The sequence below is a fragment of the Gigantopelta aegis genome, chromosome 4 (genome assembly GCF_016097555.1).
Source record: "Gigantopelta aegis isolate Gae_Host chromosome 4, Gae_host_genome, whole genome shotgun sequence".
Lineage (NCBI taxonomy): Eukaryota > Metazoa > Mollusca > Gastropoda > Neomphalida > Peltospiridae > Gigantopelta > Gigantopelta aegis.
In genome coordinates, this window is record NC_054702.1 from 30,001,182 (window position 1) to 30,027,868 (window position 26,687).

Genomic DNA, 26,687 nt, shown 5'->3' on the forward strand with positions numbered 1-26,687 from the left:
TAACCGAATCCTAATGTTTATGGTACATCAAAATGAACTTTGCCTTCCATGGTTTTGTATGTGTTAAAAATAATTTATATTTTAGAAGGTAAAATCTACTTTGACCTACTACAAACATTATGCCCACCAGAATCACTTGTGTGTGTGTGTGCATGCATGTGTGTGTGTATGTGTGTGTGTGTGTGTGTGTGCATGCATGTGTGTGCACGTGTGTATGTCTGTGTTTGTGTTATATAGACATTGATATTCTAAACCAGAAAATGTATTTAATATACTATTTTAGTCATTAAAAAGTTGTTAGCTGGAGATATGCTACAATGGCTGCAAACTCAGCAATGTCCCTTTTAACATAAATTTAAGATACTCGCTGTGTTGAAATGTAACCTGATTGAAGTGGCTTGCCAGAGTGCATATAATGTTTAACCTTTAGATACACTGGCTTGTATAGATGACTATAACTGAACCGAACCTAAATAATTCTGAAGATGATTTTTATCTGTCTGAATGAGGACAAAAGCCGGGCTCAAAGCCCATAGTTAATATCCTAACACAGAAAACTATAAACCAGCTGAGCTATGTCCAGCAGAAACACAACACTAATTGTCCACTTCTCATAAGGCAGGTTATACAGGTCTTTGTTTTTGGCAACCGCTGCCTCTATACAGGAATATGTTAGTTATCCTGATCTCGTTTTCAGTTTTATTTCTTGTTTTTCTTGTGACTCTGAAATAAAAAACACAAATATAAAATGTATAATATAATAAATAAAGTATCTGTAAATTTATGAATAATTAAATATTCTGTTTCCTTCAAACTTTTGATGATACATTCATCTTTTTGTTGAAAGAGTGCCATTACCATTGGCATTAATAAATAAATTCTCTGTTTCAACAACCTTTGATTAAGCACTTTGTAACTATATCTTTAAGTTGTCTTTTTCATCGTATTGTCAATTTCAACCACCAGGAATAAATAAAATCTCTGTTTCTATCAACCTTTGATGAAGCACTAAGTAACTGCATCTTCGAGTCATCTATTTCATGTTTTTGTTGAATAAGTTGAACTATCATGAATAAATAAATTCTTTATGTTTGTACCAGCCTTTGATGAAGCACTATGTAACTGCATCTTCGAGTCATATATTTCATGTTTTTGTTGAATAAGTTGAACTGTCATGAATAAATAAATTCTTTATGTTTGTACCAACCTTTGATGAAGCACTCTGTAACTGCATCTTTAAGTCATCTATTTCATCTTTTTGTTGAGTGAGTTTCTCGTTCATCCCGGCTAGATGATCACTCATCATACTCAGCTGACCATCATAACTGCGACTCGTTGTCTGAAGTTCATCCTAGCAACAAAAAAAAGAGAGTAAAGTTTGTTTTATTTAACGATGCCACTAGAGCACATTGATTTTTTATCTTATCATCGGCTATTGGACATCAAACATATGGTCATTCTGACACTGTTTTTTAGAGGAAACCCGCTGTCGCCACATAGGCTACTCTTTTATGGCAGGCAGCAAGGGATCTTTTATTTGCGCTTCCCACAGGCAGGATAGCTCAAACCATGGCCTTTGTTGAACCAGTTAAAAAAAAGAAAGAAAGAAAGATTTTATTTAATGATGCACTCAACACATTTTATTTACGGTTATATGGCGTCAGACATATGGTTAAGGACCACACAGATTTTAAGAGGAAACCCGCTGTCGCCACTACATAGGCTACTCTTTCCGATTAGCAGCAAGGGATCTTTTATTTGCGCTTCCCACAGGCAGGATAGCACAAACCATGGCCTTTGTTGAACCAGTTATGGATCACTGGTCGGTGCAAAAGATTTACACCTACCCATTGAGCCTTGCGGAGCACTCACTCAGGGTTTGGAGTCGGTATCTGGATTAAAAATCCCATGCCTAGACTGGGATCCAAAAACAGTACCTACCAGCCTGTAGACCGAGGCCGGTCCCTAGCAACAAAGAAAGTTACATATTAATTTGAAGCAGCAGTAGTAACAGTAGTACTTATATAGTTTCTGCTTATTTATTTTTGAATTCTCAGTATATGTAACTTTCATATTTTTATAACTTTCATAGGTGTTGGAATATACAGTGAAACCTCTCAAGACCGGACCCTCTGTAAACTGGAATTCCCTCAGAACCGGACATTTTACAGTCTCAAAACTGGACATTTGTCTTGGTCCAAATGGGTGTGCAGTCAGTGTGGGATCGATCCCCATTGGTGGGCCCATTGGGCTATTTCTCGTTCCAGCCAGTGCACCACAACTGGTATATCAAAGGCCATGGTATGTACTACCCTGTCTGTGGGATGGTGCATATAAAAGATCCCTTGCTGCTAATCAAAAAGAGTAGCCCATGAAGTGGCGACAGTGGGTTTCCTTTCTCAGTATCTGTGTGGTCCTTAGCCATATAACCGTAAATACAATGTGTTGAGTGCATTGTTAATAAAACATTTCTTTCTTTCTTTGGTCCAAAGAGTGTCTGGTTTCGAGGGGTTTCACTGTACAAGTAATGGAAAGCAGTTATACATTAATTACCCTTTAAAGGGACATTTTTAAACACTAAGCATATTGTTCACAATTAGAGCTGTTTTTTGATAACTCAAATCTGGCATTACTTATATTTAATTGTTTAGATTATTCATTTCTACACATCCAAAGTGTTTTTCGTCATCCTAGTGTTTCTAATACTATGAACTGCATTTTTCATATTTTTAAAATCGCACGTATATCTAAGAAGTAATGGTTATGAAGATGAACTTTAGTCTATTTTAATGATATTTACAGATTCTTGTTTCAATCTGTTGTAACTTTATCCAGGTTTGTGGATTAACCAAACTTAGTGTCCATTTTCACAGGCTGAAACTAGGGTCTGTGACTTCAAACTCAGTGAAAATAGTAAACAGACCGTATCGTGAAAGCCAGTGCTCCACAACCAGTGTAACAAAGTAACGTTGTTAAATAAAACATTTCCTTCCTTCCTTATCGTGAAAAAAACTGAGGAGAGTGATTAATTGCTCCATAACTTAGAATACAGGGAGCCATTTAATTTATGACATTACAATAACGATACCCTCCTTGATTTAATCTCAGGGGAGTGATGGTGAGCGGGAGTGATAGCTCACCTTAAATGGTGAGGTCTGTAGTAAATGTACCTAATATGCTAGAAGAGGTCTACCTTTAATTGAGCTAGAGACTGGTTGGATGTTTTTAGTTCTTCAATGGCTGCACATTTAGACTTCTGTGCTAACTGTAGTTGTTTGTGTAAAGCTCGCACCTGCAGAAAGAGAATACAATAATATTATATGTTTATACATATTAACATTGGTGTGATATATAATATCAATGTTGATGTTATACATATCAATACTGTTGATATAATACTGATATTGATATTATACATATTAGTGTTGAAGTTAAACATATGAATACAGATGCTATACATATCAACATAAATATTATGCATGTCAACATGGAAGTTTTATATATCAGCACTGATGTTATGCATATAAACTCCGATGTTATGCATATAAACTCTGATGTTATACCATCAACATTCATATGGTTTATATATTATAAAAGATAGGTTCTACAGAAATGACACCCTTATGAAGTATAGTTAAAGTTAATTCACTATAATGAAAGGTTTTCAGTTTTAAATTTATGATTTAAACATTAATTTTTGTCAACAAAAGAAAACTATGAACATAATTCTATGTGAAAGCTTGCACATCTAGTTTTAAATCTAATACTGCCTCAATTATATCATGTACATACTTCAGTTTGAAAGTTGATGCATTTTTAAATCTATTATTGTGTCAATAAACACCATGTGCACAAATTCAGCATGGAATTTGAAAGGTTTTTACAATTTTAAATAAAGAATTAATATCCAAACCTCGGCGTGAAAGTTGACACATTTGCTGTCGAGAGCCTGAAGTTGGAGAGAGAGTTCACTGATTCGAGATGTGTAGTGGTTTTTAATCAGCTCTTCTCGGCTGTCTATGTCGCTGCTTTCTGACTGGCAGGTCACACTACCGAGCTGAAATATGTATTTACCTCATCAAATACAAAGAAATTATGAACAAGCTACGACAAGAATTTAACTAATGTACATGTACTTCTAATACAGAAAAAACCCAACCTTTCGCATAAACCCTTTTTAAGCCTCACCACCCAACAAGCAATGCTAACATTTGCAGACTATTTGACTGGTTCCTGATGTGGTCAACCAGTTTAACATGAAGCTCATAAACTAATCTAGCAAATATTAATCTGCTTGGTCTCGCAGAATGCATACTAGTTCTACAGGAGCCAAATTTCAACTTTATTCTTAGCAGCAGGTGTTTGTGAGGTTTAAAAAAAAAAAAAAAAAAAATTGGCTTCCTTGCCATGTGTAAAAAGATATCTCCTGCTTTATGTTTCATAGAACAGCTGACGTCTTACAAATAATGAATGAATGAATGAATGTTTAACGACACCCCAGCACAAAAATACACATCGGCTATTGGGTGTCACAAATGTTAAGTATATGAAAATATTATTTATATATATTTATGTAAAACCACAGCGTAAGGAGCTGTGGGGAAAAAGTATAATACAATAAATAAAATCAAGGTAAGTATATTTTAATTTTTTTTATAGAAGTCAAAGTGTTTTAAAACTTGTACAATTAGATATTACAAATAAATACTGCACAACTGTGAAGATAAAATCAAAGACATCAGCTCACCATTGTGGTTTGGACTGACTGTGTTGAACTAACTGATGGTGTAGATGCTGCTGAGGTCACCACTGATGGCGTCGTGTCCATATTGTCCTCGATGGAATCCTCGCGACATTCAGCCTTCTGTAACCTCTCAATTTCCAGTTTCTGTTGCTTCGTTTTCTGTTTTTAAAATATTAATATTATCAATATTATTAAAGAAAGTCTGTTTTTATTGAAGAAAAAAAAATATATATATATATATGAAACTTTTGACCTTCTGTAACCTGTCAATTTCCAGTTTCTGTTGCTTTGTTTTCTGTTTTTAAAATATCAACATTATGAAAGAGAGACTTTCATTGCAAAAAATATATTTTTACGTGAAACATTAAAAGTATTAAAAACAAATGCCATACAAAACTAATCAAATGAAATAGCCCAAGTCCATAGAAAGCAATGGATCCAGTGATCCATCACACCTCAGGCAATCACTCTGCTGACCAAGCTAAATCTGACTAAAACAGTTACAATAGCTACAATCATTATCTTATAAACTGTTAAAATACATGTATTTATAAAGTAAAACCAATAGTATCACTACATTCTAATTCTAACTAGTTCTAATTAACATGAATGCGATGTTGAGAAAACTATCAAAACTATTATATTTTGTATTGATAACACTCACCGTAAGTTCATTTTCATACTTGATTTTAAGTAACTGAAGTTCCAACATCCAGTGTTCTTTTTCCTGATCAAGTTTATTGACACGTTGTTGAAATACAGAAATCTTAAATGAAAGAAAGAATAGAAAACCCCAACATAAATAAGACCTAAAATAATTATGTAGTGTAGATCAGATTAATTTTGTTTTTATTGCATTCACCTCTATGGGTCCAAATAAAATATTATGTATATATGTATGTTTTTTCACCTACATATTAATACTAAATGAATAACATGTTGTAAAACAAAATTAGTGTAGGTCCTTTTTCTTTTTTTTAAAGATTAACATCAACGCAAAAACAATTTATTTAAAATAATTAATTTTAATTCAATATAACAATAGTGTTGATAAGAGCAATCCTGCCTGTGTGGCAAGGAATTTTGCTGATAATCAATAGAAAAAAGAGCATCCTTCATTCATTTCAACACATTTCCGTGCTTATATCTAATTAAGGTTCAAGCATGCTGTCCTGGGCACACACCTCAGCTATCTGTCCAGGACAGTGGGTTAGCTGTTAGTGGTTAGTGACAGAAAAGAGGGTGTGGTGGCCTTACACCTACCCATTGAGCCCTTAGGAACTCGCTCTGGGTGGGAGCTGGTACCAGGCTGCGAACCCTGTACCTACCAGCTTGTAGTCCGATGGCTTAACCACTGCGCCACTGAGGCCGGTTAAAGCGTATCCAGTGTGATAGCAAAAAGCATTTGTTTTCATGTTTTAGACTATGGGTCACAATTACAGCATGTTAGACACCTAACAGCCTCAGCTTAAAAAAAAAAACATTTGTGGGATGTTGTTAAACAAACATTCCTTCATCACAAGTGTATGATTCATGTCCTGAAGTTTCACCATCCAGTGACTTTAAATGATCCAGATAACAGGGAGACAGATTAAAGCAAACCTGATGTGTCAAGCCTTGTTTGTTCTCTGTAGAACTTAGAAGAGTCTTTCTGTTTTGGACAGCAACTTTGTGTGGAACGGATTCTGGACATGGCTAAATTAGAAGAAACAGTAAATATGCATTTTTGACATATAACCAATAAGCAATGGCTGTACATGCAAATGACATCTGTCCCAGTACTAGTAATAGTATATAGTAGGTATCTCACATGAGTTACCTGTTAAAATGGAATCCAACAGATGTATTTCAATGATATGACAAGAACACAATGATATAAAGGTACTAAACAAGTTCCCATGACAGAACATTCATATTTCAAAATTCACACAGTTTCTGTATCAAGTGTTGGACTTTTCTGAATGAATTTGAACCTTCTCTGTGAAAGATATCTGTTACAGTTTTGTGCTGTGGTATGTTTCTGAATTTGAATCCTCTTTTAAAAAGTTGAGATATCTGTTACAGTTTAGTGCTGCTAAGCATATGCTAGCTGCAATATAATCAGTTAAATGAAAGGGTCATATGAAGACATAATAACACTGCTTTTGGTCAGATTTACTAATGGAGACTTCAAATCTAAGAGTGGTCAGTAAGATCTTGATTTTACATAGCAGTTTCAGCCTAACTCACCCTTTCCAGCGAAGCTAGGTATTTGGATGACCTGACTTTGAAGCCAACAACGGCCGGGTGAGAGCGAGGGCCTCCATCCACCAGATCCGTGCCCACGCTGCTTCCTCGTGTCCGATATCCTGCGGACTGGCTGAAGAAGTCCATGTTGCCCGACATGAAGGCTGAAAACTGGAGAAAAACATTTCACATAGATATAACATCACAGCAGAGAAGAAGTTTGTTTTGTTTAATGACACCACTGGAGCACATTGATTAATCATCGGCTATTGGATGTCAAACATTTGCTAATTCTGACTCTTAGTCATCAGAGGAAACTCACTACATTTTCCACAGACAGGAAAGCACATACCATGACCTTTGTCCAGTTGTGGTGCACTGGTTGAAATGAGAAAAAACCCAATCAGCTGAATGGATCCACCGAGGTGGTTTGATCTTGCGACGCAAGCATCTCAAGCAAGCACTCAACCGATCACAGCAGAGAGAACTGTGCATAACAAGGAGTACAGGCAATTCCTGGATCATTTAGTCTGATCTTGTATGAGTTTTTAACCGACTTATTTAAAATTTGACAAGCCAATTTAAAAATGTAACATACTCTTAACAGGAATGATAAAAGAAGGTAACAGGCTAAATGTAAAAAGTCAGGTGTTATTTCAGCCCTCTTCATTTGTGTCAGCATTATAAACGCCAATAATATTTACAGTGGTTCTGTTTCCGTGCAAATTTAAATTCATGTGAACCAATAATTGGTTTATGTGGTAAACTACATGGATTTAAAATTAACACTTGCAAACAATGTTTAGACTGATTTTGGAAACTTAAAAAATACTACATCATTTGCAACTTGAATTTGGTTAAAACGTATTTTGAATATCAGTGTAGTACAGACCAGTAGTACATATGTTATGTGTAGGTTACTTACCAATTATGCCAATATAATTCATGGAACCAAACAATCGGTTACCTACTATAAGTTTAAAAATAATGCAGATTTCAGGTTACCTACCGTATTTGACTGGAAATTAGCCCATGTCTTTGAATAAGGCCCCCTCCGTTTTGATAGCATTTAAGAAATTAGGCCCTCATTCGTAAATAAGCCCAGGGGGCCAAGGCAACTCATTGTGAGCTTAGCATGGGGTGGGCGTATTCCCAGACAAGGGGCCAGTTTTGTTGAAAAACTCCCCTGCGATGCATTTTTTGTTCACAGACTAAACATAGATGAGGCAAAGTGTACTTTAGCTAAAGCAACTTTATTTCACCTCATCATTTGTTTTCTGATGCAGTTTTTCTGACTATTAAGAGATGTAATTACATAATATGCTACTACTTTAAATATGGTCTGTTATTCTTGGACAAGCTTTTGGGGATATTATAATATGTAAATTTGAAGTTAAAAATAAAACAGATGTCACTCACCTTGCCTGTATTGGTGACAAGAGAAACTAATGATGCTACAACACACTCGTCAGTGGTTTTTAACTTCTGGGTTGCTGTAGGCAACTGATGTTCTAATGATACTTTGGAATTATAATGCTTAGAAACATCTGCAAAACAAAAACACATATATTGAATATGTAAAATTGCATGCTGTGAAATCATTTGTTTTCATGGCGGTCTAATTTTCATGTAACTTGTGAACTAGTAGTCAACGAATTTAAAAGCACAACGAAACTATAATACATGTATACATATAATACAATTTTATGATACCTTTTCTTTACCGATTTTTAGCGTGTGGTTTTTTTTTAGCAAAACTTACTATTTTAAGTTTATCTCAGACATTTTTTTGAGAAAGGACTATAGTTACTCTGGTTATGGCAAATATTACTATTTTAAGTTTATCCCAGACATTAATTTGAGCAAATATTACTACTTTGAGTTTATTACAGACATTAATTGGAGCAAATATTACTATTTCGAGTTTATCCCAGACATTAATTTGAGCAAATATTACTACTTTGAGTTTATTACAGACATTAATTTGAGCAAATATTACTATTTTAAGTTTATTCCAGACATTAATTTGAGCAAATATTACTATTTTGAATTTATCCCAGACATTAATTTGAGCAAATATTATTACTTTGAGTTTATCCCAGACATTAATTTGAGCATATATTACTACTTTGAGTTTATCCCAGACATTAATTTGAGAACGAAAAAAATATGCCAAATATTATTATTTCGATCTTATACCACACATTATTTGAAAAAGGATTACAGATACTATGGTTATGTTAAATATTACTATTAAGTTTAACCAAGACATTAATCTGAGCAAGGACTATGGTTATGTTAAATATTACTATTAAGTTTAACCAAGACATTAATCTGAGCAAGGACTATGGTTATGTTAAATATTACTATTAAGTTTAACCAAGACATTAATCTGAGCAAGGACTATGGTTATGTTAAATATTACTATTAAGTTTAACCAAGACATTAATCTGAGCAAGGACTATGGTTATGCTAAGTATGACACGTTACAAGTGATACTACCTTTGACAGCATCATGAAGGTCATTAAGAACTTTAATGAGCTGACTGAAGAACTTGACGTGACTCGACTGGGGATGTGGTATCATGCCAGTTTTACCTGGTAACACACAAGACACATGCAATTAGACAATAGTATCAAACATGAACAGAGTTAAAGCTTATTTTAACGACACCACTAGGCCACATTGATTAATTAATCATCAGCTATCGAATGTCAAATATTTGGTAATATTGACTAATAGTCTTAGACGAAAACCCGCTACATTTTTACATTAGCAGCAAAGCAATCTTTTATATACTCTTTCCCACAGACAGGACAGCATATACCATGGCCTTTAATAAACCGGCCATGGGGCACTGGTTGTGAATATGGAAATGACAGGATTATAATTAATATTAATTTACAAACATAAATAAATTATATATTATCTAAATTGTTGAAATCACAAATGTTTAACAGAAATCCTAGCACATTGATAAACCTGCAATGTCACCTCATTATATTATAACATCATTTACGAATGCAAAATACAAACACAACTATAGTTTATAACTTATGTATTATTGCCATCAAAGGTTATCATCAGTTGCCTGCACACAACATACAAGTCTGTGGGTATGTTTTTTTAATACCTCATAGAGTTAAAGTTTGTTTTTGTTTAACGACACCACTGGAGCACATTAATTAATTAATCATCGGCAATTGGATGTCAAACATTTGGTAATTCTGACTCGTAATCATCAGAGGAAACCTGCTACATATTTCTAATGCAGCAAGGAATCTTTTATATGCACTTTCCCACAGACAGGAAAGCACATATCACGGCTGTTGACCAGTTGTGGTGCACTGATTGGAACGAGAAACAACCCAATCAGTTAAATGGATCCACTGAGGTGGTTTGATCCTGCGATGCAAGCACCTTAAGCGAGCACTTAACCGACTGAGCTAAATCCCACCCGTAATACCCCTAACTCAAACCAGTGGAATACCAACCCACTTGTGTTAAAATGTCCAGAGAATAATATAAAAAAAATTGTAAGACATAACAAGTATAGCCATATGAAATTAAAAACAAAAATGCATTTGGTAATAAAATCTACTGAAAACTGGATTAATATAGAAACGTCTTTTTTCATGAACAAAATCTGAAAACAACTGAAATGAAAATAATATATGCATATAAATGTTGCAACTTGAGGTTTGGAACAAATGAAAGAAAGAAAGAAACGTTTTATTTAACAACGCACTCAACACATTTTATTTACGGTTATATGGCGTCAAACATATGGTTAAGGACCACACAGATTCTAAGAGGAAACCCGCTGTCGCCACTACATGGGCTACTCTTCCGATTAGCAGCAAGGGATCTTTTATTTGCGCTTCCCACAGGCAGGATAGCACAAACCATGGCCTTTGTTGAACCAGTTATGGATCACTGGTCGGTGCAAGTGGTTTACACCTACCCATTGAGCCTTGCGGAGCACTCACTCAGGGTTTGGAGTCGGTATCTGGATTAAAAATCCCATGCCTTGACTGGGATCCGAACCCAGTACCTACCAGCCTGTAAACCGATGGCCTGCCACGATGCCACCGAGGCCGATTGGCACAAATGATGCTAAATGTATACCTATGCATTATTTTCACAGTTTACACTGCTCTAATTCATTTATTTTTTCATTCACAATAAAATATGAATCTTTTGTCAAAACAAAATGATATTCCAGCCATATCATACAATATATAACAATTCAGAATAAAAAACTCACTTTGGGCACCCAAGACAGTGACGTATGTCTCCAGTTTGTTGAACACAGATGTTAATCTCTTGAGGGATTTGAACAATTCCATATTTTTGGCAGCTAGTGTTGAAGTACATGAAGACACTGCACATTCCTCTTCAATACTAAAACCAAGAGACAGTTGGTGGTTAAGAATGAAAGAAAACAAAATCTGTTGCTCATGGCATAGTCAGAAAACATTCTTGTGAACTAGATTTGCTCAAGGTTTTACGGATTGTCTGTTATTTCTTTTACATTCATCAGGGTTTGAACAGAAAAATCATCCACAAACTGTGTGAATCGGCAAAGCCGTTCACACATAAGTTTGTAGATGAATTTTTTTTTTTCATACCCAGATGAATGTAAAAGAAATAACAGACAATACTTATAACTAAATTTAAAACATACTTACTATAAATAACATTAAAAAGTTCATATTTTATTTTGAATAATTGTTTTGGTTCTAAACAATAACGCTCAATAAGACAAAGTATCAATATAAAGTGACATCATCAGATATGACATTCCTTGATAATGTTATTTTTGAATTAATCAAGAAATGAACAAACTCACGTTGTTACAACTGGACCAATGGGATGATGCTAAATTATAATTAATGGCATAGAAATTTAATTATTGATCGATGAGTATCTAGAGACTGTATATGTTCTTTAGCTTCAAGAGACTGATCAGAGTTTGCTGCTAATGTGACATGTTTTTTTTTGTATTAACAGAACCTATTTAAGGATTAAAATAACACTGATATTAAATACATTTCCTTCTTTAGAAATCAGGGGCTGTATATACAAGAGACATGTTCAAAAGGGCGAGCACTCATTGTTGCTTGCTAGACTGATTTTTGCATCTCACTTTAAATAAGGAATGAAAGAATGTTTTAATGATGCATTCAGCACCTTTTAATTACAGTTATAAATGAAGTTAAGTTACTACATACTACTTGGTACATGTATCAGCACCTTTTAATTACAGTTATAAATGAAGTTAAGTTACTACATACTACTTGGTACATGTATCAGCACCTTTTAATTACAGTTATAAATGAAGTTAAGTTACTACATACTACTTGGTACATGTATCAGCACCTTTTAATTACAGTTATAAATGAAGTTAAGTTACTACATACTACTTGGTACATGTATCAGCACCTTTTAATTACAGTTATAAATGAAGTTAAGTTACTACATACTACTTGGTACATGTATCAGCACCTTTTAATTACAGTTATAAATGAAGTTAAGTTACTACATACTACTTGGTACATGTATCAGCACCTTTTAATTACAGTTATAAATGAAGTTAAGTTACTACATACTACTTGGTACATGTATCAGCACCTTTTAATTACAGTTATAAATGAAGTTAAGTTACTACATACTACTTGGTACATGTATCAGCACCTTTTAATTACAGTTATAAATGAAGTTAAGTTACTACATACTACTTGGTACATGTATCAGCACCTTTTAATTACAGTTATAAATGAAGTTAAGTTACTACATACTACTTGGTACATTCAGCACCTTTTAATTACAGTTATAAATGAAGTTAAGTTACTACATACTACTTGGTACATGTATCAGCACCTTTTAATTACAGTTATAAATGAAGTTAAGTTACTACATACTACTTGGTACATTCAGCACCTTTTAATTACAGTTATAAATGAAGTTAAGTTACTACATACTACTTGGTACATGTATCAGCACCTTTTAATTACAGTTATAAATGAAGTTAAGTTACTACATACTACTTGGTACATTCAGCACCTTTTAATTACAGTTATAAATGAAGTTAAGTTACTACATACTACTTGGTACATGTATCAGCACCTTTTAATTACAGTTATAAATGAAGTTAAGTTACTACATACTACTTGGTACATTCAGCACCTTTTAATTACAGTTATAAATGAAGTTAAGTTACTACATACTACTTGGTACATGTATCAGCACATTTTATAAATATTTAAACTTCACATTCATGGCCAGTGATGAAAAAAATTCTCACCTGGATAACTGGTATGGCAACAATCTGTTCATGTAAGCCACTAAGTTTTGAAAGTTCTTAGAAAACAACTGAAGATCAGTAGCTGTTTCCTGTGAATATAGAAATGTCAGTATTATAGTTTATATTAATTTACATAAATAAATAAATTATAAATCATCTAAATTGCTCAAATCACCTTATTGGCTGAGCAGTTCTTGTTGGGCTTTTGTTTTGTTCTTTTGGGGGGGGGGGGGGGGGGGGGGGGGGGGGGGGGGAAGGGGATAGGTTCTAAAATTTTCTGTGGTCCGTTGCAGAGTAATTCTGGATTGTTACTATATTTTAATTGCAAATGTTTCCCCAAGTTAAACTTATCTCCCCCATCTGCCCCTGACCCAGTTGCTGATGATGTCAGAGACTTTGACCTGGGTGAACGTGCATGAACCTTCAGTGGCTATACAGACAGGATTAATGACAACCCTGATCTTGCTATTTGATGAATTAAGGTAATAAACTCTTAACTACAAATTAGACAGTAGTTTTATATTCTATGGAAAGTCGTGATCTGAAACTGGAATTTTACAACTTAATTTATGCCTGTTAATGTAAATAATATGGAGATATCTAAAGGAACAAATACCCATGAAAAAGTTAGTTGAATCTACATACCAAAGTTGTGAGTGAATCTTCTTTCAAACTTTCACTGAAGAGACGAATTGACTGTTCTACAGGCCGGAGGTGTGCCATGTTTTCATGGAGATATTTACAATACTGTTAAAAATACATACATTAAAAAATGACAATCAGATGCAAAGATGGAAATTGTTTTATCAGAAAGTAGGAATTTATCCAAAAATGTCTGCTATGGCCCCACGTCTGATGGGTTTGGGAAAATCAGCGCAAGTAAATCATATTTGGGATATTTTTTCAGACAACTGAATAATTCTGATTCAGTACACCACTGATAAATTAATTTATTAGAAGATACATAATTAAGTATATATTTTGGGAATTTTTAACAAAGAAATTGGGAATTTTTAATGCCACTTTCAACTGGCCTTGATGGTGTCGTGGTTAAGCCATCGGAGACTGGTAGGTAAAAGGTTCGCAGCTCGGTACCGGCTCACACCCAGAGCGAGTTTTAACGACTCAGTGGGTAGGTGTAAGGCCACTACACCCTCTTCTCACTCACTAACTGCTAACAATTAACAACTAACCCACTGTCCTGGACAGACAGCCCAGACAGCTGAGGTGTGTGCCCAGGACAACGTGCTTGAACCTTAATTGGATATAAACACAAAAATAAGTTGAAATGAAATGTTTGGACCCACAGAACACCTGGATAAATTTATGGAAAGACAAAACTGATTCAGATAATGTATTAATTTGTATAGCAACATATTTTATCAACTATTAACACCATGGGGAAAAAAACAATAAACAAACAATAAATTTCATAAAAATTAAGATGAAAAATAATGTTTAACAACAGAATTATAATTTAGATATGTAATAACCACAGCCTTTCCCCCACTATATTACACAAGGGAGAAAACTCATTTTGTAATTGGTGTGCAAAGAATATTTTATTCATAGGATACGTTTCAATATAATGTCACTTCAGGTGGATGTAACAGCAGAATAAGTAATTAATTAAGTACACCAAATTATACCAGTCGTCGTGCACTAGCTAGAATGAGAAAAGCCCAATGGGTCCACTGACTGAGGGTTGATCTGCAAATCAGGCGAGCACTCTACTACTGGGCTACATCCCGCCCCTGCCGAAATGACAAATGAAGCAGCGAACCTTTGTGTTGATGGCACTGTGTGGCTCCGAGACGCCGTCAGCTGGGTATATCTTCGACCTCTGCTCGCTGTATGTGTAGAAGTTTGACAAACCCTGGACAAGCTCACCCACCAAGTTTGACGACTGGTTCACCAACTCTCTCGCACGCATCTGATGCTTGCGATCATGGGTGGGTATATTCAATCTGTTAAGGTCTCGATTCTCTGAGAAGTGCAGATAACAGAAATACAATAACTGTGCACTGAATATACCGGTACTTAAAAATTTAAATATTCTGAAGTCAAAAACAAAAATTGGAGTCAAAAGTAAAATTGTTTCTATTTTGTGTACTAAGAACCTCATTCAGGATGAGAGTGTCTATGAAATATATAAAATGTATATTTAACAGACCAAAATCAAGACAAACCAGGATTCTAGTTTTCAATTGGTAAACAGTAATTATTACTAGCCGTCTGCAAGGTTGTACCCACTTGATTCTTCTGCAAATTACTATTATGTTTTGCATTTTAACATATATGTTGACATTACAGTAACTGTAAATTGACAACATTATTTGCCTTTACCTGTCACTTGTTATGAAAGTCAAAAGCTGGTAATCTGGAAGGTACAACAAATATTAAGAGTAATAACTACTTACTTGTGTCTATGAATGGAAGTTTATCAGCTATTATTTTATTGGCACAATCCAGTTTGCTCTGTAGATTCTTTTGAAGTGTTTCAAGTTTTTCTTCTCTATAAAATAATAGTGAATTAAAAATTTTTAACACAAATGTTTAATACTGTTTGAATTTTTGGACTTGAACTTCAATGAGTTAAATTTGGAAGAAAGATTATATTATTATTTATCATCCACTGTGATATTTCCTAGGAGATATCACTTCTTTCTGTTTTGTTACTGTGTTTCAGCGCTAAACCTATCATTAGTGACGTCACGCCACTGTCGTTCTGCTAGTTTACAAGTCTACCACTGCCAAATATAGTGACATGTTACCGACATTATTTACAATTGTTGCAAATGAAAATAATGATAATGGATGATAAAAAGAATACCACTCTCGTGTCTTTTGTCGATAAAAGTATGAAATCGCAAGACACTCGGGGATTATCCTCTACATATTAAAATTATAAGTAACTAATTAAGTAATCAGCATTTAAGTTGTATACCCATTTTTAAAGATAAACAGAAGTTAAAAAGGAAAAAAAAAAGTGTTTATAGCCAATTTCACTTCTTCTTTTTTTAGGTGTCATGTGAACTTGTAGGCAGTACCACATGCACATTTAGGTGAGGGCCCAAGAGCCTAACGGACACCCCCTCCCTATTATAAAATCCTAACTCTGTTCTGGAGAACACCAATTTAAATGTTATAGTAATGAAGGTACTCACGCCAACTCTGCCCGCACTCTAAAATCTTTCAATTCAGTATCATAGGTTTGAAGTTTTACCTGCAAAATGGGAAACACATATTATTGGAGTTAAGTGAATCCATAAAAGTGTACAACATAATGGAATTATGTTTTCTAGGATGCATGTTTGGAACCATGTAAACACATGTTTATACTGTTTCTATTTATATATAAGCCTGTTTATATTTTTCAATGAAAGGAATATGTGTTGAATGACACCTAAAAACATACTAAACAACATTTGTGTTTGCTTTTTTAATATATTGAAAATGGAAGATAAAACACAAAAAAACACAATAAATTATGACAAAAAATACATTTGAGTCAGAGCAATATTCATACTTTACGAAAACAATTAAAAAACTTTGAATGTTTTTGACAAACAGGGGATTTACTGATTAAAAAAACCGAGAACACTAAAATCAATAATTCCAGCAAAATCTGAAGATTTTTCATCGGTTACATAAAACCATAATTTAAAAAAAAAGTTATTCTTATACTACAAGCAAATCTTGGTCCATGCTTATAAAACTTGTATAGTTTCCACTCAAATATTGAATGACATCACATATATGCAATTTGTATGCGTTGTCATAAAGTTAAAGTCTCACGATGTTATTAAAGATTAGAGTCTAGACTTTAAAATTTTATAAGCACACAACCTTAAGCATAGCAGCTTTGTTTTCCTATAACCAACCATTGAATAGTAAACACAGTTAACCTTCGTTACCGTGATGTTGAAGGGACCGCACCAAACAGCTAAAAAAAAAGTTGGTTGAGATAAACATAGTTATAGACCTTTTTTCAATCCCAGGCCAATAAGAAAACAGAGGTCGAGGTAACAACAGGAATTTTTTTGTTTTTAAAATCTTTATGAGCAACAATTCTAATCAATTATAAATTGATTAGCAACTACTGTTTAATGTTTTAAAATTGTGTAGCAATCTCTAAAACGTGTGTAGCGAATTGTGATGTGATACTGAACAAAATGTTCCCTGAACACTATTTTATTGTAGCTCAAAAGCACGTACCTCAAGCATAGCTTTCTCCTCCTGCAACTTATCAATCTGAGCCTTGCTCTTCTGTCGAGTGGCATTCAACACTTCTTCATGCTGACTGTGGTCGGTCTCTGACGTCTTGAGTCTGTGTTCCAGATCACTGATCCTTCCTTCGTATTGGCTGGTGGCTTCATGCACCTAACACACAGTTTAACATTAACAAACAGATCTCAAAGATGAAATCACATGTATATTATTATTAACAAGCATTCATGCACCTAATATACACTTTAACATAAAATTAAAAAACAGATCTCAAAGATCACTAATCGTACCTTGGTGGCTTCATACACCTAACACACAGTGTAACATTAACAAACAGATCTCAAAGATCACTAATCGTACCTTGGTGGCTTCATACACCTAACACACAGTGTAACATTAACAAACAGATCTCAAAGATCACTAATCGTACCTTGGTGGCTTCATACACCTAACACACAGTGTAACATTAACAAACAGATCTCAAAGATCACTAATCGTACCTTGGTGGCTTCATACACCTAGCACACAGTGTAACATTAACAAACAGATCTCAAAGATCACTAATCGTACCTTGGTGGCTTCATACACCTAGCACACAGTGTAACATTAACAAACAGATCTCAAAGATCACTAATCGTACCTTGGTGGCTTCATACACCTAACACACAGTGTAACATTAACAAACAGATCTCAAAGATCACTAATCGTACCTTGGTGGCTTCATACACCTAGCACACAGTGTAACATTAACAAACAGATCTCAAAGATCACTAATCGTACCTTGGTGGCTTCATACACCTAGCACACAGTGTAACATTAACAAACAGATCTCAAAGATCACTAATCGTACCTTGGTGGCTTCATACACCTAGCACACAGTGTAACATTAACAAACAGATCTCAAAGATCACTAATCGTACCTTGGTGGCTTCATACACCTAACACACAGTGTAACATTAACAAACAGATCTCAAAGATCACTAATCGTACCTTGGTGGCTTCATACACCTAGCACACAGTGTAACATTAACAAACAGATCTCAAAGATCACTAATCGTACCTTGGTGGCTTCATACACCTAGCACACAGTGTAACATTAACAAACAGATCTCAAAGATCACTAATCGTACCTTGGTGGCTTCATACACCTAGCACACAGTGTAACATTAACAAACAGATCTCAAAGATCACTAATCGTACCTTGGTGGCTTCATACACCTAGCACACAGTGTAACATTAACAAACAGATCTCAAAGATCACTAATCGTACCTTGGTGGCTTCATACACCTAACACACAGTGTAACATTAACAAACAGATCTCAAAGATCACTAATCGTACCTTGGTGGCTTCATACACCTAGCACACAGTGTAACATTAACAAACAGATCTCAAAGATCACTAATCGTACCTTGGTGGCTTCATACACCTAGCACACAGTGTAACATTAACAAACAGATCTCAAAGATCACTAATCGTACCTTGGTGGCTTCATACACCTAGCACACAGTGTAACATTAACAAACAGATCTCAAAGATCACTAATCGTACCTTGGTGGCTTCATACACCTAGCACACAGTGTAACATTAACAAACAGATCTCAAAGATCACTAATCGTACCTTGGTGGCTTCATACACCTAGCACACAGTGTAACATTAACAAACAGATCTCAAAGATCACTAATCGTACCTTGGTGGCTTCATACACCTAGCACACAGTGTAACATTAACAAACAGATCTCAAAGATCACTAATCGTACCTTGGTGGCTTCATACACCTAGCACACAGTGTAACATTAACAAACAGATCTCAAAGATCACTAATCGTACCTTGGTGGCTTCATACACCTAACACACAGTGTAACATTAACAAACAGATCTCAAAGATCACTAATCGTACCTTGGTGGCTTCATACACCTAGCACACAGTGTAACATTAACAAACAGATCTCAAAGATCACTAATCGTACCTTGGTGGCTTCATACACCTAACACACAGTGTAACATTAACAAACAGATCTCAAAGATCACTAATCTTACCTTGGTGGCTTCATACACCTAGCACACAGTGTAACATTAACAAACAGATCTCAAAGATCACTAATCGTACCTTGGTGGCTTCATACACCTAGCACACAGTGTAACATTAACAAACAGATCTCAAAGATCACTAATCGTACCTTGGTGGCTTCATACACCTAACACACAGTGTAACATTAACAAACAGATCTCAAAGATCACTAATCTTACCTTGGTGGCTTCATACACCTAGCACACAGTGTAACATTAACAAACAGATCTCAAAGATCACTAATCGTACCTTGGTGGCTTCATACACCTAGCACACAGTGTAACATTAACAAACAGATCTCAAAGATCACTAATCGTACCTTGGTAGCTTCATACACCTAGCACACAGTGTAACATTAACAAACAGATCTCAAAGATCACTAATCGTACCTTGGTGGCTTCATACACCTAGCACACAGTGTAACATTAACAAACAGATCTCAAAGATCACTAATCGTACCTTGGTGGCTTCATACACCTAGCACACAGTGTAACATTAACAAACAGATCTCAAAGATCACTAATCGTACCTTGGTGGCTTCATACACCTAACACACAGTGTAACATTAACAAACAGATCTCAAAGATCACTAATCGTACCTTGGTGGCTTCATACACCTAACACACAGTGTAACATTAACAAACAGAGCTCAAAGATGCAGTCACATGTATATTATTATTAACAAGCATTCTGAGAGTACTGCTAAAGCAACATATGTTCCCCACAGGTATAAGATTTTGTTAGAAATGGAGCTAAACACATAAATTTAATATTGAGCTAAACACAAATTTTTATGTCATAGTATATTGAGTTTTCCTTGACATATGGTCCACCACACGCTTTATGCAAGAATATGAGAAACTCCAGATTGCTTATTCTAGAACTAACACTTACTCTAACCTTAATGAAGCAGGAATATTTTATACCTGGAACAAATTATTGTTTGCATTAATGTCATCACCACCACTGAAAAAATACTACTAGTAGCTCGTCTATGAACTTTGTCGATGTGAGACAATACATTACACTGCCCAGCCAACAAATTAAAACATAGAAAATCTTAAAACTAATATATTTCTGTCCATCCAAAATTATCACATTTATCCATGACAATGGATTATTCATTGTCTGAGCTTGACATCGATGTATGACTGTGATAGTTTATATAGGAAAGGAACTTTTGGGGGAGCCCATAACAAATTGCAATAGATGATGAACCTAGCAGCATCACCTTATTATGCTAAGTATTAGGGTTCTTACTTGAAAAAACCTAAAATTCAAGGATATTTCCAGGACTTTTCCAGGACATTACAAAAAATGTCCATGACATGAAATCTTCTATCAATGAATGTTTTTATAACAAATTGTTGTCTGAATTTAGACAGGTTATGAGGACAAAAAAAACACACACCAAATTTTGGCCTAGATTTTCAGGACATTTCCAGGACATAATCAAATTTAATGCTTTTTTCATGACATTTAAAATCATGAAATTCAAGGACATTCCAGGATTTCCAGAACGTGTAAGAACCCTGAGTATACAGACTATCCAAATAGGTCAGTTTAACTTTATATTAATGTAAAGAATACTAAACAGACCTTTTTATGTAACAAAGCATTTTCTTCAATTTTGCTGTGTAGCTCCTCGCTAAGAACACTGTTAGCTTGTGAGGCATCATCATGCCTTGACACTTCATTGTCTTTGTGCTAAAAACAAAACAAAACACACATCAAAGAAATGCTCTGAAATCAAGCTTTAACAACACTATAGTTATTTTCTAGTTTCCAACTAGTAGATTTCATCATCTAAAATGTTTTTTAATGTTAGTTTTGTTTAGTCGAGATTAGGAGGGAAAAGTTATCCATTAAATTAAACATTTTCTTGTTTAGAATATCAGTGTTTGTATATCCCAGCAGCATATGAAGTTAATTCTGAGGTTAAAGATTGATCACAGAACGTTTCTTTACAGGGCTTCTAGATTATGGTAGCCCCACTCCCATGGTTAGTGCTATTCAATGTTGAGCTAGTAAATAACTATTGCCATGCACGACGGCTAGTGAAAAAAATGCTGCATTTAAGTCTATTTTGTAAATATGAATATCCTGTCACCCACCCTCACCACCAATCTTAGTGTTTTAAGTTCTATATTCCTCTTTAGGTGACATATAATTTTTTAATCACTGATCCCATGGTTAGTGGATTTTATAAAAATTCTAGAAGCCCTGATAAAGATGATGAATTGTTAAAGCGACTGTCAGGATAAATGCTAGGACATGCTTTATTCTTACTTTGTTTTTCTTTTTACTACTTTCAGTGTGCTCTAATTCATCTTGGAGAAAAAGGACACGTTTTGTCAGCTGCTGGTTCCGAAATGACAAGCTATCCACTTCCTGTTCATATTTTCTCACAGATTGGTCTCTTTCCTTGATCAGGTCCTAAAAAAACCCCAACAACCCTATATCATTATCTTCACAAACATGTATTAAATACATAATCATGAATAATTAAGCAATATTTAAGAACATTTGACATTCATGGACTGATAAAACATGGAACTGCTTTACCAACTTATAGCAAGAATTCAGTAATTGAGATGTGATGTTCAGAGCAGGGTTCCATGCCTGATGGGATTGGGAATATTAGCGCAAGTAAGTTATATTTAAGATTTTTTTTATCAGGCCAATGAATGATGCAGTACATCACTGTTAAATTAATTTATTGGAACAGACATTATATATATATATATATATATATATATATATATATATATATATATATATATATATAACAAGAGTGCTATCCATTCTGATCAGCAATCTATTTATATATTGGGAATTTTCAGTGCCACTTTCTTTTGAGGAGTTGCTTATTTTCGGACCCACAAAACACCTGGATAAATCCCTGCAGAGTGTTGCAGAAGAACGAATGAACAAATGTTTTGTTTTAATGATGCACCCAACACATTTTTATTTATAGTTGTATGGCATCGAACATATGCATATGGTTAAGGACCACACAAATAATGAGAGAGGAAGCTCACTTCTACAACTCCATGGGCTGCTCTTTTTCATTAGCAACAAGGGATATTTTACATGCACCATCCCACAAACAGGATAGTATACACCACAGCCTTTGTTACACCAGTTGTGGAGTACTGGTTGGATTTATATATAGCCCAAGTGGTCTGTCGACAGGGATTAATTAGGTGAGTGCTATCCATTCTGATGGTAGTACTAAACCAAATAACTTCCGGCTGGGTCAAAGTTCGAGGTGCACCGAACTTTTGATAGAGAAGTGAACACCACAAGTCCTGTGATTGGTTATAAATGTGAGTGTGTTGGTTGTAAAAAATAATAGTTTCATCTGGGTGAAAAAATAAGCAATTTTATTTCATCTAGTACCAATGTGTCAAGTAGCCTTGTGCTTGAAACATGTATGGGGTAATTTTTTATGTATGAAATTCTGAAAACTCAAATTTGTAAAGAACTTGATTTTTATTGTCATTTTGACATATTTATAGGGTGCTAAGTTATATTTTAGACAAATTTGTTGTTTTATGCAAAATGTAAAGTAAATTTGAAGAAAAACTTTACCAAAAACATAATTAAATTTGTTGTCACTATTGTGCCTTCTGTTCTTATTTGTACATAACAATAAGGTTGTTAAACATATACTTAGATCTCCATATCATTTTTTTTTCTTAATAATCACTTAGTTAGCTCTCATGAAAAGCATTTTGAGTTTATACTAGATTCAGAACCAATTTTTTCAGAGTTGATTATCTGCCTTGGATTAAGTTGATAATTTATTTTATTGTTAAAGCTGTATTACCTAATGTTACTAGCTAAATAAAATGCTGGATTACAGATTGTAGGAATAGATCTAATATACATATTGTATTCATCCGGATTAGAAAATAATGCAAGAAAATAGATGTTCAGGTAATTTTGTTATTTAAAAATAGTTTTTTTCAGTAATTAATCAAAAATAAATGTGTGAAAGCTGCATGATAATTCCAGATATCACAACTATTAAAACCTCCAACTACGGTAGGCTATAAATAAAATATAGTCAGGAATATTGGTGGCTGCCAATGGTTTTGATGGTTCATTATGAAAATCAGCATGGCCGATGGATTTGAAATTTCCACACCTGGTAACTTGAAGACACCCACACCCAGCATACAGGATTTCCTCCCAACACTAATGTTCAGGACATTAAGTCATTACTTCATACAGGTACAGTCATGTTTGTGTTTCCTTCCTCAGACAGTGTATTTTTTTAATACTGATATTTCTTTGATGTGCCTGTTAAGGTCTTCATAATCTAGGGGTCAATCAAGTGCATGTGTTTTAATGGAATTCTTTAAAGGGGTAGAGGTACTCTGACTATCTTTGTTGTCTCTACATATACACCTGAGTACACACACCCAACTGAAAGTAAATATCTTCAGGAGTTTTATTTTAAAACATTTTGTTGTTTAATATGACATATAGCATTTGTACAAAACTATATGCAATATATATGCTTTTTTAGGTGTACATTATATTAGGTTGCACTGTAGAAACAAGTTTCAGTGAGGTTGTCAGTTTATGTCAGAATACACCAGATCCTGGTTGTCATAAAGACACATAGCTGGACACTTTTTGAAAAATGTATGTTATCAGTATAGGTAGTACTAAACCAAATAACTTCCGGCTGGGTCAAAGTTCGAGGTGCACCCAACTTTTGATAGAGAAGTGAACACCACAAGTCCTGTGATTGGTTATAAATGTGAGTGTGTTGGTTGTAAAAAATAATAGTTTCATCTGGGTAAAAAAAATAAGCGATTTTATTTCATCTAGTACCAATGTGTCAAGTAGCCTTGTGCTTGAAACATGTATGGGGTACCTGTAAAAAAAAGCACTCGAATTTTGTGCGGAACTAGGGTAGTCATAGACGCTACCCGTTATCTCAGAAACGAGCAGCTTGACCCCCCAATTTTTTTCTGTTTCACTTTAAGTGTGAGGGGTGGTAGTATTTATATCCGTGGCGTTTATGTCGGTTGATATGTTGCAGGTAGGAGTTTTAGCCACATATGTTACTATTGTCGTCTATGGGATTTGATTTGATAGTATACACTCTGATCAGCAATCTATTTTGCCTTCTTGTTGAAATTTCTAAACTGGAGTAGTAACCGTATCGATTATGAATGAGAAATACCACATAACCTACTAATTGGTTATGTTGACTACAACTTATTCTGAGGGCTATTAATAATTTTATAAATAAATAAGAATGAAAGAAAATATTTTGTATACCTTTAACTTTTCTGTTTCAATTTGTTCATCAAGATAAGCTTTCTTCAACACAGGTATTTGAGCTTTTAACTGGAATTTAAAAAACAAGAATTCTGTATTTAATGTATTCCTTAGATTCTATTTCATTACTGTCTTTCATTTCATTTCAAGTGATATTATATTATGGGAGGCCATTTAAGATATTATCATATGGATACCATATAAAGTCACATACTAAAGCTAAACTTTATTCCCCCTGAACTAGTCTCAGGGGAGTAATGGGGAGTGAAAGTGATAGCTCCCGTTAAATGGTGAGGTCTGATTCTGAAGAAGATTGGACTCAGATTTTAGTGGACAACAGACTAGAGTCCACTTGTGCATATGTAGACGTGGACATGTCCATTTCTCTTGCACAAAGTATGGTCCAGCATACGGCTGCAGATACGTTTTTGCTGAACAGATCATATAGCAGACTAGAAGTAGGTATGGAAACGTATACAGAAATGTGTCCAAAAAAACACAAGCAGATACAAAACCGAACTGGTAACATCATAAATGGACACACACATAAAACAAGCCTACAATCATGTGTGGACCGCATATGCACACGTAATTCATCAAAATCCTGTATGCCCGAGGTTTATTTTAATGAACTAGTGGACACGATACGTTAGGCATGGAAGTGTTGTATAGTTAGTGAAAAATACGTTGGACAGTATTATAACATTCCCCATTTTTCTTGCATGGTATAAAGATCGCTACAAAAACATGTCAAGTTCTCGAAGTTTAAACTGTCCCACTGCGATTCGCAGGGCACAGGGTTGGCATCGCTGGGGGCGTAACCAACAAATGTTTATATACGATACTACATTGCTCTTGATGTCAGTGTTTACAAATATTTTTCAAGCACTCTAAGCACTACTGTTATTTGAAAGAACATAGTTTAGTATTACGAAACAAAACCTTTGAATATTCAGCGGCTAATATTTGATATTTCGCTTGCAAGTCAGCCATAACTTGGCGAACCCGGAAGCGGACAACGGATATAGTTATTTTTGTGTTGTAATTCCTACCACATTTTTATGCGGCACCAAATACATAGTGCCATATGTTTGCGCCAAAAGGGAATCGATGAATTGATATGTAATGAATAACGTTAAAACTCATATAAAACATAATATTAAGTTTTAAACCGACACCTGCTTCCATAACATTTGTTTTAAAGATTTCAGTCTAAATAAAGACGTTTCTTTTACAAATTGTTGTCAAATTTTTAACTTTTAAAGTTTGATTTTAGAATCAAGGCAGTTAATGAAACAGCAGTTCTTCCTTTAGTTTCTGTGTACTGCATTATCGATTACTAATAACAATTCTAGTAATACTGTCTATCTTGGCTGTTCCAGCATTTTGTCTTCATCGCTGTACTAATATATACAATTTGATAATAATGAGGGTGGGGGTGGATGATGATGATAATAATAATAATAATAATAATAATAATAATAATAATAATAATAATAACATATTTAAAAAATTAAAAATTATAGGAGTGGGTATGCGTTTAAAACTGAATAATATGTTTTTATATTAGTTTTAACATGATTCATTATGGAGCTGCATACCAGTTCATCGATTATATGTTATAATAAAAAAGTTTATATCATAATATGATTAATATCTGTAATGCCGGTGAATTGTATAAAAGTTTAGTTATATCACCTTAAACAACTGAATGAAAGACGATTAGCCACTCAGCTGCTAACTCTTTTTTAAAAACCATCACTGATGACTGCGTACTTACCCCAAGTACTCTGACCGTAAGAAAGTA

At 34.4% G+C, this 26,687-nt stretch overlaps 1 protein-coding gene across 1 annotated transcript; it reads right to left on the reverse strand.

Moving 5' to 3' along the window:
• Positions 1-231: 231 nt before the first annotated feature.
• LOC121370343 (protein phosphatase 1 regulatory subunit 21-like) lies at positions 232-25,889 on the reverse strand. Its single transcript, XM_041495495.1, has 21 exons — positions 25,823-25,889; positions 24,881-24,949; positions 21,869-22,015; positions 21,179-21,286; positions 17,497-17,661; positions 16,446-16,504; positions 15,699-15,793; positions 15,062-15,264; positions 13,924-14,025; positions 13,279-13,367; positions 11,239-11,375; positions 9,473-9,568; positions 8,390-8,517; positions 6,974-7,141; positions 6,347-6,439; positions 5,409-5,510; positions 4,748-4,903; positions 3,914-4,057; positions 3,194-3,292; positions 1,208-1,351; positions 232-723 (listed from the first exon to the last, which is right to left on the reverse strand). Exons 1-21 carry the CDS (start codon positions 25,871-25,873, stop codon positions 700-702), a joined length of 2,379 nt encoding a protein of 792 aa, XP_041351429.1. The 5' UTR covers positions 25,874-25,889; the 3' UTR covers positions 232-699.
• Positions 25,890-26,687: the final 798 nt, after the last annotated feature.